Source organism: Pezoporus flaviventris, unplaced genomic scaffold, assembly GCF_033815535.1.
Source record: "Pezoporus flaviventris isolate CSIRO_AGI_PZ_B2104156 unplaced genomic scaffold, CSIRO_AGI_Pfla_v1 ptg000072l, whole genome shotgun sequence".
Lineage (NCBI taxonomy): Eukaryota > Metazoa > Chordata > Aves > Psittaciformes > Psittacidae > Pezoporus > Pezoporus flaviventris.
The window spans coordinates 2,629,589-2,645,746 of record NW_026892620.1 but is presented as its reverse complement, the minus strand read 5'-3'; the positions used below and the strand labels follow the sequence as shown (position 1 = coordinate 2,645,746).

The 16,158-nt window shown below is 39.9% G+C and overlaps 1 protein-coding gene across 4 annotated transcripts in view; it reads left to right on the top strand.

Annotated features, from left to right (window-relative positions):
• The first annotated feature begins 513 nt into the window (after window positions 1-513).
• CUL4A (cullin 4A) overlaps window positions 514-16,158 on the top strand; it is a 40,146-nt gene continuing 24,501 nt past the window's right edge. For 2 of the 4 annotated variants that reach the window (XM_061472717.1, XM_061472718.1), the window contains exons 1-8: window positions 515-742; window positions 1,401-1,516; window positions 6,019-6,123; window positions 8,289-8,357; window positions 10,115-10,188; window positions 11,662-11,824; window positions 14,208-14,297; window positions 15,710-15,792. In XM_061472717.1, coding sequence (XP_061328701.1) covers window positions 577-742; window positions 1,401-1,516; window positions 6,019-6,123; window positions 8,289-8,357; window positions 10,115-10,188; window positions 11,662-11,824; window positions 14,208-14,297; window positions 15,710-15,792 — 866 coding nt within the window. In that variant the 5' untranslated portion in view covers window positions 515-576. Of the gene's footprint in view, window positions 743-1,400; window positions 1,517-6,018; window positions 6,124-8,288; window positions 8,358-10,114; window positions 10,189-11,661; window positions 11,825-14,207; window positions 14,298-15,709; window positions 15,793-16,158 lie in introns of all 4 variants that reach the window. The other 2 variants (XR_009746814.1, XM_061472716.1) reach the window with 2 other exon arrangements.

Sequence of the window (16,158 nt, the reverse complement as noted above, 5' to 3'; positions counted from 1 at the left end):
GCGTGAACCTCGGCGGGCCCGGCTGTATCGGTGGTTGCTGGTGGCCACAGCGCCACGGGGGACCTCCCGGGGCTGGTGGGGAATAGGTCAGGTCAGGGTGGAAGACGCGGCTGCTCCTCGGCCTCTGCTCCGGCCGCCCCTGCTTCTCGCCGGACGCCAACAAACAGCCAGGCGGAGCAGCGGTAGCCGAGAGGCCGCGAGGCAATGGCGGAGAGCCGCTGTGGCCCGCCTGGCCCCGCGGGGGGCTGCCCCAGCGGGCGCGGGGAGCCATCTTGTGAGCGGGGCTGGCGCTGCCAGCGCGCCCGAGCACCGTGATCGGCCCGGAGCCGGGCACGGACCCAGACCCGCACCGGTGCTGGGCGACGCGAACGGCGAGAGGGGCGCACAGAGGTGGGTGGAAGCGGGCGGCCGACGGTGACTCCCGGCCCGGCAGCACTTGGCAGCCACCCGCGGACAGCCGGCGCCGTGGGGGAGGGGGGCTGGGTGGTGGCGGAGGGGGAGGAGGGGAGCGGAGGCGGGGCCCAGCCGGCCCAGCCCAGCGCCTTGCCCCGGCCGGACACGGCGCCCGGGGCGGAGATGGCGGACGAGCCCCAGAAGAAGCCGCACTTAGTGGGGCACACCAATGGGCTCACCAAGCCCGTCTCGCTGGCCGCCGCCACCCGCGCCGGGGGAGGAGGTGGCGGCGGAGGGGGGGGAGGTGCGACCGCCTCCTCCAAGAAACTCGTGATCAAGAACTTCAGAGGTGGGTACGGGGCAGGCCGGGCCCTCAGTCCCGGCAGGTGTGCCCGGCCCCGCACCGACCTTTGTTTACAGCGGGCCGGGCCGCTGTCGCTCCCCTCCTTTCCCCGCGGCGGGCAGCCTCCGGCCGAATAGGACCGAACAGGGCCAGTGGCAGGGGGGCCCCCGCTGCTGTCACCCGCCCCGCCGCCTTATCTGGGCGAGGGGAGGCTGCCGCCGCGCTGATAACCCGCCCCGCTGCCGTCACCGTACCGGTTTAAGAGCTTACGGGGACACGCGTGGGGCTCCGTGCGTGGGAGCAGCGGCGACCGTGGGAAGCGGTCAGAAAAGCCACCTTAGTGTCAAAACTAATTAAAGCCAGGCGAGGGTTACCTCGCTGAAAGTGACGCGGGGGTAAAACGCAACAGCCGTGCAGCGGCTGCCGCCTCTGCTCTTGCTGGGCAGGGTCCGCGCTCTCTGGCGTGTGCGGGGCCGCCGGCTGCAGGGTCAGCGGCACCGTGCAAAGGTTTCGTCGGCTTGGGTGGAGCTGGCAAGCCTCTCCTTGTGCCAGGCTTGTCAAGCACAACATGGCTCGGCAGAGCGTAATGAAGCAGGGTGAGAGAGATTGCTACAGAGTCCCATTGGGGCAGCTAGTTTTCAACTACCTATATCTCCCTTCACAGAAAGACCCAAATTACCAGATAATTACACTCAGGACACCTGGCAAAAACTTCATGAAGCGGTGGGAGCCATACAGAGTAGCATTTCTATTAAATACAACCTTGAAGAGCTTTACCAGGTAAGGAGCATAGGGGTTTTTGAACAGAAGGAAAAATAGCTGCTTTGGGACTCTCACAGAGCTATCCGTTTAACATAATGTATTTTGATTTGTTAGCAGCTGATTATATTTTCTGAACTGGTCACACTGCACTCCAGTGTTTCTGGTTTCTAGTCAGTTTGCGGTTTTATATATCAGTTCCTTGGAGAGCTACCAGGATCCGGGCCCATGAAAAAGCAGTTTATGTTGGGAGACATGAAAAGCTATGCCTGGGCAGGGCTGAGATTTAGGTCTCTGTCTCTTCAATACAGCGCCTGCTCCAGATGCTGCAAATGGGATATTATTCTCACATATTTTATAACTTCTCTTTTGTATGTGCTGTGGTCTCTTGTGAATAGTAATGTTGAAATATTTGTTATTATTAGATAATAACAGTTAGACTTCAGCGTCAATACCCTAAGGGGAACTGAAAAAGAATCTTGATTGAGCAGGCAACAAACTGTCAGTTTACCTGAGTTTCAGATTACTGTTACATTTTCCCAACAATCAGGCTTATAATTTTTTTTTACTCAAGTGTTGAAAAAGTGTTTCTGGAACATCTGGATTGCTGAAGCTGGGCTAAGGAGGGTGAGAGAGAAATACATATGAGCCATTTCTTTATACTCTCCCCATTTATATATGTCTTCATTCTATATTAGTTAATACTCTGAGGTATTTAACTGAAGTAGTAATTTTTACAGTGATCATGTTATAAAAAATTACTGATGCGCTAAGTTGTGCTATATAGCTTAGGTTAGTTGTGAGTTTTCTGTGGGTGCAGGTGTTTGATCTGCAGATGTGGATGTCATTGCCAGATCAGGACTTCAGACATTATTATGCTCACCTAAAATTTTCTAAATGTTCATTTGAGGTAGGTTTGATATTGTCTGCCAAGTGCATACTGCGAGGGACAAGAAATTCAGAATCCTACATTGGGCCTATGGTCAAGAAAATCAGAATGAGTAGGAGAGCTGAGTATACTGGTCTCTGTGATTAGTTAGGGTATATAACATATAGGTCTGAAATGGCTGATTATGTAAAGGCATATTGACACCAAAATGGCATTATTTTATTTCCTTTAAATAGCTAACTTGACTGATATATTCATCTATTAACACTTGCAGGTTTGCAGAATTTGAATTGCATAATACATTTTATGGTTTTAAGTCCAGCATGTGAAAAAATCCTGCTTTTTCATGCCTAGCTAAAAAAAAACCAAACAAACCCAAACCACCACAGATGCTTTGAGTGTTACCTAACTTGTTTTCAGAGGCTCAGAAATGAGATTATAGTAATATGGCCATGAAATCGCCAGAGTACAGACTTGAATTTTGGCAGAAGAAGAGGAGTGAGATTTCAGATAAACTATGGAGGGAGAACTGTACTTCTTGTTTTTTCTGTTTGCCTGTGTATTTGTACAGACTGCATAAGGGCAGTCCAATGAGCTGCAAGGCAGTGGTGCAGATCAGCAAGATTTCTGCACAGTGGGTGGTGGTGGTTTGTGTGCCTGTGCATAGGTAGGTGCTTACTCTCCTGCCAGAGGAATAAGAGATGAAGTTCAGCATCCATCAGAAACCTGATCTGTACTTACAGATCGTTTTAACTGCCTGTTGGTGAGCACCAACTCATCCACAGGGGAAAATTTCTGTGTGCATCAGTTCTTACAATCAGTCTTTATCTGACATTATGGGAGGAAGTGAGAGGCCTTCTAGAGTTCAGTGTGGTGAGCAGAGCAGGCTGATGTACCAGCCTGCCTTTGAACTTTCTGATTTATTTATTTAATTGGCACAGTGGCTGAAGAAAAACTGAAGAACAATGACAAGGCTTTGTGGAAAGCCTGAAAGATAGTTTTTTTCCAGGCATTAGAGGGAGCATGGGATCAGGCATGAAGGTGCTTGGCAGACTGAGCAATGGGAGGGTGGCAGCCAATTTTTTTTTGTGACTAAAATAGAAATGATATCTGGGATTGGTGGTAGATTGCACAGATTTTGATAGAGGTAGCTTATACTTTATGGGGTATAGAAAGTGGGGCAGTGCAAAGACTTGCTGAGTGAGGAATGAGTGACAAAAATAATGGAAAAAGAAAATTCCCTTTGCAGCCTGGTTTTAAATAACCTGAAATGGGTCAGCACTGCCCTTCTGGAGGACATAGAGTAGGAAGAGTGTAGTAGTGCAGGAAAGAAAGTTACAAAAGTACTAACCAGACTTTATTTAGATGGATGGATAGGAAGGGCTGTGCCTTAGGAAATGTAACAAACTATCTGCAAAACGATTATGTGTGAATAGTTTGTTGCAGATGTTGTTTTACTTACCTGAGTTAAGACCGGATGAAAAATGTAACACAGGCACAGCGTGATTGGTTTTTTTTGTTTCTTTTCTGTAATATTGTATCAAAATTGAGGAAGCCATAGTTGATGTACATTTAAATAAAATGACATCAAGTAGGTTAGAGTTATTCCCATGGATGTTAGAGCCTATAGAGGAAATAATAGAAGAAGTAGCAATGATCTACATACTAAATGTTAAAACAGAAGACTCTGCTCAAAACAGAGGTTGATTTAAAACAGAACTTTTAGATGCTTGACCTACACAAATCTAGTTAAAGTGTTGTAGATATAATAATTGCTGTGGCTTTTTTCCCCAAACTAGTTGCGTGCAAGATGAACGGAAGTCAAATCTTTTTTTTTTTTTTCAGAAAGAGAGGCAGCAAAACCTCTAAATGAAGCAAAAGGTGAAGAAGGATTAAATTACTGGATTTCATGCTCCCCCCACCTCCCATAAAAAAAAAAAAAAAGGCAGGAACAGCTGTTAGTAGAGACAACACAGAGGTGGTATGGCTGCTGTTTGAAATACACTTTAAGACAGCATTGTTGCCCAAAGGATCAGCCGTGCTTTTCCCCTCATGTCTTGTCTCTGCCCAGGCACTTGCTAGTCCATGTGCTTGGGTGACCTTAAACTGAAACAGTGTAGAACATTTACTAATGCTTTGACAAAGAGTTGCGTGCTAGTATTAGACACCATAATGTTTCATACTACAAAGAAATTAGGCGCCAAAATAGCTAAAATCTGGGGAAAACTGTGTAAAGCCCGAGCATGGAAAATACTGAAACTTTGTCCAAGTTCATTGATCCTATAAAAAAAATTGCCAACAAAATGTGACACTGTAAATCCTCTGGAGCAAAGGCAAAGATTGTTAGGTCAGTTTTCGTTGCCTGGATGAAATAGTGCTTTACATGTTAGGCAATATTCTCTGCAGTATCACCTCATAGCGTAAGGGCAGTTGAGGTAAAGTTGGCGGAAAAGACAGATGGATTTTTAGTTCTGAAAATCATGTCCAGTTCCTTTGGATAATTTTATATGAAGCTCTGAATGGCCAAAAATTCTTACTGTAAACTTTGCAGTTCTCACAGAACATTTGGCTGTCTTCATTGTGATTCATTTCAGATGCTATGGTCTATTAATAAAATAATTTATTGAAATACAGCACACAAGTTAAAATAAAGTGTGCCTGGAACAAAGTCTAAATATAGGCAGTGGTATCAAGCAAGGCTACATTTTCTCTTTGGCATTCTCATTGAGTTTCTCGTGAGGAAAAAATGTTAGTGTAAGACACTGAATAGCTGAACAGCAGTGTTCTAGAGGTGGCCAGAGCTGTCTCAGTGTAGTCTAGGTCAGCTGCATAACAACTCAACTTACATTAATAGAGTGGCCACAAGAATGTTTGTGTTTGGGCAGAATCAGTCTTCTTATTCAACTGTGCATGAATACTCAACTAAATCCCAGAAGGACCTAATAAATAAAGTCAAGTCTTTATTTAATGGTTTTTAATAGTTAATGTGGGTGTTGTATTGGGTTTGTTGGTTTGGGGTTTGTTGTGTGTGTGTATGTGTGGTTTGGGGTTTGTTTTTTTTTTTTCCTCTCAGTTTATGTACATTACCATAATAACTGTGTGACTCAGTGGAAATATTCAGAAAGAAGTAAGTTAATAAAATGACAGGAAAACAGCTGTATTCATTTACCACTTAAAGCAAGTGGTTGAAATGTCTACCTTAAAGTTATTAAGAAGTTAAAATATTTGGTATGGATGTGTTTTCAAAAAAAAAAAATTATGTGTGTGTGTGCTGAAGGATGCACAGAATGGACCTAGAGATAGAGTTGTGCTGCTGAGCAGTATCGGGGGGGGGGGGCAGGGGAGGGAGCTCTAGTAATGTTTAACAGAACATCTGGAATATGACCCATATGGTGATGGTGGACCTTGTTTGTACATGAAATCTAGCATTTTAAGAAGGGACCAAAATCAGAAAGGAGAATCATGAAGTCTTGCTTTCATTTTGATGTTTTGTTTTTTAGTGCAGATTGGGCAAATAACACTGGTATTTCTTCTCTCTGTTGTTGGCCTTGATTACACACACACACACACACACACAGAGGAATTTCAGTTGTGCTTTTTTCTGTCTCATTCATAATCTTTTTTTGTTTTTCAGGCTGTTGAAAATCTCTGTTCTTACAAAGTCTCTGCTACACTGTACAAACAGCTGCGACAAGTCTGTGAAGATCATGTGAAAGCACAAATCCTTCAATTTAGAGAATATCCTTTCCTTATGCACAGAAATTATTAGAATGGTTAATTTAAATAATTGTTTTTTAAAACAGCACTTTGTAGAAGTTACACCTGTAATTGCCAATGTGTTAAAGAAGTTTTTTGACCACTTACATATTTGCAGATCAAATACATAAGTGAAACATGACTAAGTTGTCATCTGGGTGAATAATTTTTGTATACCAGTAAGTAACATTCTAATAACAATTTACTTAACATTTCAATAGGAATGCAAGTTTTACACCTAGTCTAGAAAATTTCAATAGCACCGTTGGGTTTAACAGCAGGTATGGGTTTCTGAGTAGAGGAGATGCGTACAGGAGCAATAGCTTAAAGAAGAGAAAACCACCACAGTAATTTTCAACAACAGTGTCTTCTGTAAAATAATACTCAAACATAAAGTTTGACCAACTACTGGTCAGCAGTGGTGTGTGTCGGAGTTATTCAAGAAGCCCTTTAGGTATCTTATGTGTACCTTGGGAGGTTCTTGGGAGAGAGCTCTAAGCTCAGGAGATCACTTGGCTGTCTTGGGACACAGAAACCTTAAGTTTTATGGTAAATCTCTCCATAGTTTTCTGAAGTGACACTGTTGGGCTTTTCTTATGTCTGAACTGGTCATAGAAGTGACTGGAGATCTCTGGACACCTTAGGTACAGCCAGCCCTGTTTTCTGAATGCTGTGTGCTTTGCAAGCTGAGACTGTGCTTTATGGAATGGCTGTTTTTTGTGTAACAGTGTAGCAGTTGCACTTCGCTTAAGCAGTAGATAAATGGAGTCTTCACACATATGTCTGTCCCCACATTCCTGGAGAGTGTCTTAGCAAGCAGATGCTGGAAAGTGCCATACTGAACAGATACTACAGTACTTTGGGTGCTAACAGTGTTTCCTGGGTCTCTATATGTATTTCATTAGCAGAAAAGGATAGGTTGAAATAGAAAGAAGGAAGGGACTGGGATCCAGAAAGAAACTTCTTTCCAGGTGAATGTTTTAAATGTGCTTTGAATTGTGACTGTCAGCTTCTCAGTTTACTGATTTTTCCAGATAGGTGCCTATAGTCATAAAGAAGATAATACTTTTCCCTCCTGTTAACTACCTAAATCCCAACATGGTTTTGGGTTACAAGTTTTGGTAGTTGAGTTATTTTTTCTTTTGAGTTCCAGTTAAGCAGCCTGGCTTCTACATCACATAGAAAGAAACAGAGGTTTCCTTATTCACGGTGCATAAATCAACACTGTGAATTCACCCCTTACATAGCAGCTGATTTTTTTCATTAGGTTTACTTTGATGCATTTAAAATGACATCTAACTAAAAAAGTATGTTAGTACAGCAGTCTTTTAAACATAACTGATCTCTAAAGGACATATCTCACATTCTGCTTTAAAGCAGTGTATAGTCAACCTCTTTCTGAATTCCTGCCTTTTCAGACTTCAGATGATCTTCTTGAAGAGATGCTTTGAAACTGGCGTTTTAAAACTTGTCTTCTCCCCCGCCCCCTCACAGATCTGGTGGTTTTGAGAGTTGAGAATTTTATTTTACACTATATCCCAAGGATATGAGGTTAGATTAGTCAGATTAGACCAGAGGGCGTTTGAGATGATACTGCACAGGAAAGGGAGGTGCATTTTTGGACTTACTTTCTGTTATTCCTAAATAACAGTTGTGTAATGAAGAAAACTATAGTTAGGAAGACCTGTTTATGTATATGGAAAGAGCAGTATTTGGGCTTGTTGAGGATTATTTGAAACTGTAACTGCTTTTAAGAGACTAGGGTCACTCCAGTTGTGTGCAGTGTGAACTCATTAAGCAAACAAAATAAACCTTTCCATTCCTCTCACCTCAGATGGTGACAAGGTTGTTTTTGACACTGGTGGGATTTATTGTTTATATCAAAGTTATACAGTACAGCCACTAGGTGGTATTACTGAAGAGCAGTGAGTGCTATTGCCTGAAAATATAGGGAGGCCTTTTGGAGAACTGCCAGACCCTCTGCTGGGCAAAAGCTCTGCAATTAACAGTATATTCTTGGGCAGTCACAATAACATGGGATGGGATATCCATGGAGCAGCTTTGCTAAGTGGCTGGCAAAGATCACCTCCAGAATCTGGCCTCAAAAAGATACCAGCAAGCTTAGTTTTCCTTAATATGTGCTGTACAGATTCTCTGGATAGTCTTTTATTTCTAAAGAAGATAAATAAATGCTGGCAAGATCATTGCAGACAAATGGTAAGTTGAATGTTTTTTTTTTTCAGACTGCATATACTTGAGGTGTGAAATCTGGCAAAAAGGAGTTTGTCACGGTTTTAACTTGGGACTGTGTTGCACCTCCTCCTCTATGTTTCAGCGTTTTTTTCACTTTCTCCTTTGGTAGCTGGGGGTGATTTTGTTGTTGAAAACTTATGTTCTGTTGTGTTAACTCAGACTTTCATAGGTTTCATATGAAGTTGAAACATCACTCAGAAATATATTGACACCTGCTTTCTATGGGTGCAAAGAAAAACTAACAAGGCTATACTGAAGTTGATTGCTGTCTGAATTAATTGGAGAACACATAATCTTTGTTTGTAGTTGGCTCCAAGAGCTAGGTTCATTTGTAACCTTTTTTGTGGTTCTGGTTTGTTGGGTTTCTTTCAAAGCACAGATGATTATCCTGACTATAGGGCTAAGAAACAATAAGATTAAAGAACTGAATCTCTTTTTCTTTTTGCCCTTCTTGTCCTTTACCTCCACAAAGGAATATGTTACTGAAGAAAAATCATCTCTCAAAGACAGTCTGTGAATTTGTCTTTTAAGAATGAACAATTATAATTGTAAGCCAGCATTTTACAATGAGTTTTCATTGCGCTGTCACTTAGCTTTGGCTACAGATGCCTCAAATAGTTGAATTTCTATTTTCACTCCTTGAATCCACCCCTCTTCTCCCCTGTGGGGGATGGGCAAAGGTATGTGATTTTTATCTGAAATAAAAATGGAAAGTGTTATGGAAACATTCAAAACAAATTCAATAGTCTGATGAAAATAGAGTTGAAGTTTATTGCCTTTACAATGTAATTAAATTGGACCTGTGTTTTTATAAAAAGGCTTTTACTATGAACTCTGTTCACCCTAATTACTTTTGAGCATTTTTTTTTCCTCCTCAAAGTCACAACTTGTGGCAAGCAGCTTTCTTGCCCCTGTGCTGAGTGAGCACTTGTGCTATTTAAGAAAAAAAAAAAATCAGCCTCACAGCTGTTTTACTTTAATGTGCTTGGCAGAAACTCTATCAGCTTGAGAATTGCTTCAGAAGCAATGAAATCTTTTAGGGTAGGAGTAGGTGGACAGCTGGGATTGAAATCTCTCTAGCTGGCCTAGGGGTGAGATAGTTACTGACATCCTGAGTTATGCTAATGCTAAACTGAAAGCTGGGCAGCTTTTTTATGAGCAAAGTTTAAAATGGATTTTGAATGTGGAAGAGTAATAAGGTAAAAACCCCACCTCCTTCTCCCACTTCTTTAATTTAGGAAAAAAAAAAAAAGATAATATATTTTTTTAATACCTTCTTTACCCAGTTGCATTTAATGTGTATCAGTTTTTCTTATGAATTTTGGCAGCTAACTTTGATTTTGGAAAGATTATTTTTTTCTTTAAGCAAAAACCATGGCAGCATGCTACTTCAGGGTGTTTACTGAATGTCTTGGTGGCACTGATTGAATGGCTTATGTACCTCAGTAGCAGTAAAACTCAACAGTCTAATAAAACCATTTTGTTAATGGTTATGAATTTGAAAACTGTCTTGGATGTACTTGGCAACCCCACTTAGTAATAATACTAATATCAATAAATTACAGACCAGTGGCTGTACAAGTCACCATGAAAGCTGAAAGTACATAGAGCAGTAATTAAGGTGCATGTCTATGTGATCTAGTTTTTCAGGAGTGGCTTTATAAACTAAAACCACATTTTGAAAGAGTGAAGAAAAAAACATTGTGTTTATCTATTTTCAGATCATGATCAGAAGCATTTTCTTATTTTTGGACCGTACATACGTACTTCAGAATTCAATGCTTCCTTCTATATGGTAGGTATCCATGTAAGTATTCCTTGAATCGTGACAGTTTGAACATGTTATTGTATTTGCGAGAAATATTTTTTTCACATTTGATCTCTGTAATAAGTCTAAAATTTTGTGTTAATTTATGGATGTACATGTGTCAGCATATGCATATGTCATTTCCCCTTCCCCAGGAATATTCATTGTAAAGTGAGGGTAAGAAGAAAAAGGTCTGTGACTATATACTTAAAAGTTAAGGCATATATATAGCTGTAGTTCTCACAGCCTGGGTGAGGCTGGCTGTGTGGGGAACCTCCTCAGACTGCTGCCTCTGTGTCTGAGAGCTGGCCTACTGGCATTTTAGGTGCTTCTGCTTTTGACAAAATTCAACACTCAGCTCCTTGCTCTGTTTTGTCATTTGTTTTTTGGTTTTGTTTTTTAAGAAGTCAAATACACTGAAAAGGTACAGATCATTTTTCCTGCATTGTCCTGTTGACAGCTGAAACCTGTTGGTCAGAGTGGTGAGATGATTCTGCTGTACTTTAAGCACACCACATCTTTGGGCATTCAGTTTTTAAGCACCCCTCCTGTGGGGCGTTTTAAATCATTGCCCAACAAAACAAACCCAGGTTTTGCTGAGATCTTATGGTATTGTTACTGTATCTCTATAGCAAAAAAAAATTGTAGCTTAAGTACTGAAGTAAGCGTGCCCCTTTTCCCTTCCTGGCTAGCTTTTGTGCTCTTGAGAGCTCCTCAGGCTGTCTGAGGAATTTGGCATCCTTCTCCCACCCCTTGCATGTCCTGTGGGCTTCTTTCCTCCTGACCTCTGCAGTAGTTTTCCTATAACACTTTGTGTTAGGTTTCCTTTTACTAAAAGTTGAAAAGGTCTGTTCATACTTTCTGTCGTTTTCGCCTCATACTGGAAAAGTTCCCTTTATTGAAATCCTGATTTGTGACAAGTTGAAGGTAACAAGTTTTATCTAAGAGTCTTTTGTTTTCCTTGGCCAAGACAATGTTTAATAATTAGCTGTTTCATAGCATAGAGGCATCGTTCCTCATCCTCTTAGAATGAAACAAGAATCTAAGAGGTGATCATAAGGTCCTAAACATACAGAGAATTCATGCTTTTGAACAAAACTTACTTATTACACATACATGACTGACCCAGGGAATCTTATGTTAAGGTACATATTCAGATTGTTATTATTTTATAACAGCTTTTTTTAAATAAACATAATATTATAGTCTATTGTGTGAAATACAGACAAGCTTGTCACAGTTCTCAGCTGAAGTGTATGTATCCGGTAGCCTGTGGCCTGGTATTGTAATTAATGTTATAGTTTTCTCAGTGGACAATGTCAAAAACATACACAATATTAATACATTTTCTTTCTGTATAATATATATACACTATATATAATATGTATTTTTCTCACACTGAGATACAGATTTTTTAAGAGAATCATCAGTATGATTTATTGATTTTCAATATTCACACAGGGATATGGGGCTAGAGTTATTTAGAAATCATGTAATTAGTGACAAGCAAGTTCAAAACAAGGCTATTGATGGAATACTCCTTCTGATCGAACAAGAACGAAATGGTGAAGCGGTGGACAGAAGTTTGCTGCGGAGTTTGTTGAGCATGCTGTCTGATCTGCAGGTGAGTACAGCAAATAATGACTATGTTTAGAAACAGAGTTTGGACTTTTCTAATTTGTGTGTTGTGGAGAAATAATTTTATTATTCCAGTAAATAGGCTTCCAAATCTTGCTATTAGATTGGGTAAAGAAGAGGCAATCTTATCAATGTGCAATCTTTCATGTTTTGTTTTTAAATGAGACTTCTTTGCCCGTTTTCCTTAGCAGAGGCAGTGGCCCGCAGATTCTTTAGTAGATTTGCAAGTCTTTTAGTATGTGCAATATTGTGTCTGTCTTAATCACTCATTTTCTAATCCTAGTACCAATCAAACGTAGGAACAAAAAAAAGACCACCTCTGTCACTTGGTCCACAAGTGGACCAAAAGGTGTCACTTTTTGGAGTCCAGATCCTGGGTCTGTGGGGAAAAAAACCACCCCAAAATCCCCAAAAAATCACCATATTGGCAACTTCTTAGGAGAGATGCCAAGGATAGAATGGGATGCAAAGTTAAGGCCAAGGTTTTCAAATAGATAAAGTCAATCTTTAATTTACTGGAACTTTCTATTACTATAGATACTAAGCAACCAAAAAGCCTAAAAAATGCTGATTTTGGCATAGATTATGCTCTCGTTGACACTGCAGCCTTATGTGATAAAGTTATAAGTTTTTCATTCTTAAAAACTATTCAGGTTGCTCAGTTAGTTCCCCAGCGGTATACAGTGTTATGAAACTGGCTGAAGGTTTTAAAAACGAGTTCAATGAGGAAGACTGCATGAAGTAATCCTTTTGGGTCAGGTGGCTTACCTGCTTTTCTGCCTTTCATGTTAATCCTCCTGACTTTCATCTTTAACTTTTTCTAGTGTACCAGAAAAATTAGTAACTAATTGTTCTATTCAAGAGAGAAGGCAAAATTTTGTCAATGACTTTTTCAGATCACATAATGTGGCAGTGCGAATCTGATTTGTGTGCTTTTTTCCACTTTTTTGCCCATTGTTACTTGCCAGGTTTCCCTAATTGCATCAGCTTTTTCTAGATGTTGACTTTTCAACACTCTGCTAACTGAAGATAAATATTCCCTGTTATTCGATCTTTCTTACAGAATTGGATTTAAGTCTGCATTCACCTTCACTGGCTCAAAAGTGTAGTTTTACTTTTTCACTGGGGAAACTAACCTGGTCTAATCTGTTAAGATATCTGTCACTTCACTGAGACAGAGATGTGCTCATAACCCTGTAATTGTATAATTTTCTACTCATTCCTAATTTTTCATCCATTATGCAATTGAGGCCCAGCTGCTGAAAGCTGATTCCTCCTTCCATAGATCCTGTTTTATAGTTGTTTCCTAGTATAGAGCTTTACACGTTTTACGCAGAAAACAGTTCTGTATACTGTGATGTTAATGTTTCTCCAGTTTTCCTGAAGGAAAGGAAGGTAAGAAATAAAATCTAGCATTTGGTTCTGTTGAAAGTAGAGCTAGTGCAAAGAGAAGGCTGGAGCAATGAGTTGATGTCTAATTGTGATGCTGAATTAGTGAACTATAATGCTGTGAATGCTTGTCAAGCCAGAGTTTTCATATTTATGTTTGCATTAAAATAAAATATAAAAATCGAGCTTTTAAAAGTCCTTAAGAGAAAAAAAAAACGTCAGAATATGATGAATTTGACAGCTCTGTTGTATGGTTTGGAAGAAATATTTTCTTCTATTCTTCCACCACACTCAAGGAATCTTTCCTTTTTCTTTTAACGAACTGTCCCTCTGTTTACATGTTATTTCCTAGCTGCCTTCTTCAGACTCTTTTAACTATTCTATATAGTGGTCCTTTCTGATTTACCTCATACTAAACTGTTAATCATTTTGCAGAATTTTTTCAATGTCTGTGATCATGTTCATTACACACCTTAATCCTTTCCTGGAGAAAGAGAGTTCACCTTATTGGTATAACTCGTTTTTCCTGGGCCACTCAGATAGACCTCAGATCTGAAGATGCATTACTGAGCATGTAATTTTTTTACTGATGGGAATTATCTGTTTTGTGCCAATGTTTCACTAGCTGAAAGTATTTTATTATTTTTTTTGCCACAGAAGTACCAGTGGGAGTGTTGAGCTCAGGTGGATTTGATGTCAGTGCTGTGCTGTGATGTCGGGCTCTGTGCCTTAAAAAGAAGCCTGTCAATTTAAACTGTTTGAGAACTGATGACTGAAACACACTATTGCTGCACTGGGAAGTCAGCTCTGATTTCAATCTTTCTAAAACCAGTGGGCAGAGAACTTCAATGTTAATGTAATGTTACTCTGACATAGCTTTCAGGGTTCTTGAAAATTTACTTGTCCTCTATGCCTGACAGCCAAAATAGGCTATCTTTATTGGCAGCTTAATGTAAGTAACTGAATTAATTTCTTAACAGGTTTACAAGGAATCATTTGAACAGAGGTTCCTGGAAGAGACAAATTGTTTATATGCTGCGGAAGGCCAAAGATTAATGCAGGAAAGAGAGGTAGGTGCATGCTGTACAAGATTGCTTTCATATTAGTTTTATCTGCTATGGGATTACATGAGAACTTCTGGTAGTGCCATGATGTATTAATGTTCCATGAAATTTAATGGTATACATTTGCATGTTTTGATGTGCAGTACTGTATGAAAGGGAAGAGCAGGCTCTAGATTGCCTTGGTGCTTGAAATATGTAATCAAGGGTGGAGAAACATGTTGACATTTTGTGTAGCTGAAGTCACACTACAAGAAATCAATTTCCACAAAAGGTTCAAAAGTATGCCGACAATATTAGTTTTGCCCAATAGCTGTGACAGATCTACTGGCATCATTTTACTATGTGGTTATGACCTAAGTAAACCGTTTACTTTTGTACTGTTTTGTTGCATTTATTTTGCTGTTCTGTTTCTTTTCCATATTCGTTAAATATACTTAATGCACTTTTGTTTTCTGTCCTCTTGAGATAACCACATTTGCAGACTGCCCACTGCAGAGCATAATTTTACCTCTGAAAATGTGTGTGTTTCTTGGTGGTCTAAAATACAGAAGACTAGCTTTACTAATTCAATTTTAACACTGAGTCACTATAATAATTTTGAAAATGCCTTTTTACATTGCATTGTGGTGAATCCTTGTGTCTAATCCTGCTCCATTCATCTCATTCCCTGGTGTTCCACTGGGATTTGAGGTGAAATGTTTCAACGTGGATTTTGAGACTAAGAGTCTTACTGCCTTTATATGCCTAGTGGAAAATTGTGGAAAACCACAAAAGGTGTAAGGCCTTAATTTACACAGTATATACAGGGATACTTACGTGGTTGGAACTAGATGATCTTAAGGTCCTTCCCAACCCCAACTATTCTATGATTCCGTGATTCTATATTTAAATACATGTACTTACACATGTATTTATATGCATGTGTACATGATGTGTATGTGTGCATATATGTACATGTATGCATAACTGTTTTGATAATTTGAAGCCAGAGTTTCATACCTCTGTAATATGTGATAAATGTGTTAATGCTCCATAAGGGACACAGATACGCTACTGGAGAAACTGCCATTGAAATAATAGAACTGTATGGCTCACACCAACTGAAAAATCTGCTCTGTGAGGCTTTAAGGGCTAGTTTAGCTCAGAAGGGTTTTGAGAAAAAATTAACTTCCTCTGAAAAATCCTCAGATTTCTGTTTTTCTTTTCCTTCCTGTCAGGTGCAGTTATAATGCTTTTAATAGAAATTAACATTGATTAATAAAAATATAGATTATGTACTGTGTGACAGCATTCTGGTAGAATAGTCCTTTCCAATTAGTATTGTCTTTAAATTTGTAGTTTAAAATAATTTTCATGGAACAAGATTATCTGCCTTTCATACCTTCGTAGTTGAACTTGACATTCTCTTGTCTCTCTAGGTCCCAGAATATCTTCACCATGTTAATAAACGTTTGGAAGAAGAAGGAGACAGAGTAATAACATATTTAGACCACAGCACACAGTGAGTACAAATTTTGTCATTCTCAGCATAAGTTAAGCATCCTTCATAAAACAGTGTGATTATCCATTGTTGTAGAGAGACAGAGGTTATTTCTCCATTATCTTACAAATATTGTTGACAACACTTGTGATACAACTTCGGCTTTTTAAGATTTTATTTTAATGAAAACTCATTTCTTCAACATCAAAATATACTTTGAGTAAGAGGAAGAAATTTCTCCAGAAAGATCTACTAGTTTATACGGAAGTTAACAAAACATTGTAAAGCCTCAAACTTGCATTATTGAAATAGCAGCTGATTTTAGTCATTCATGTCATTCAGTGATAGCACAATTAACTGCAAATCCCCTGAGGGGAAAAAAGACAT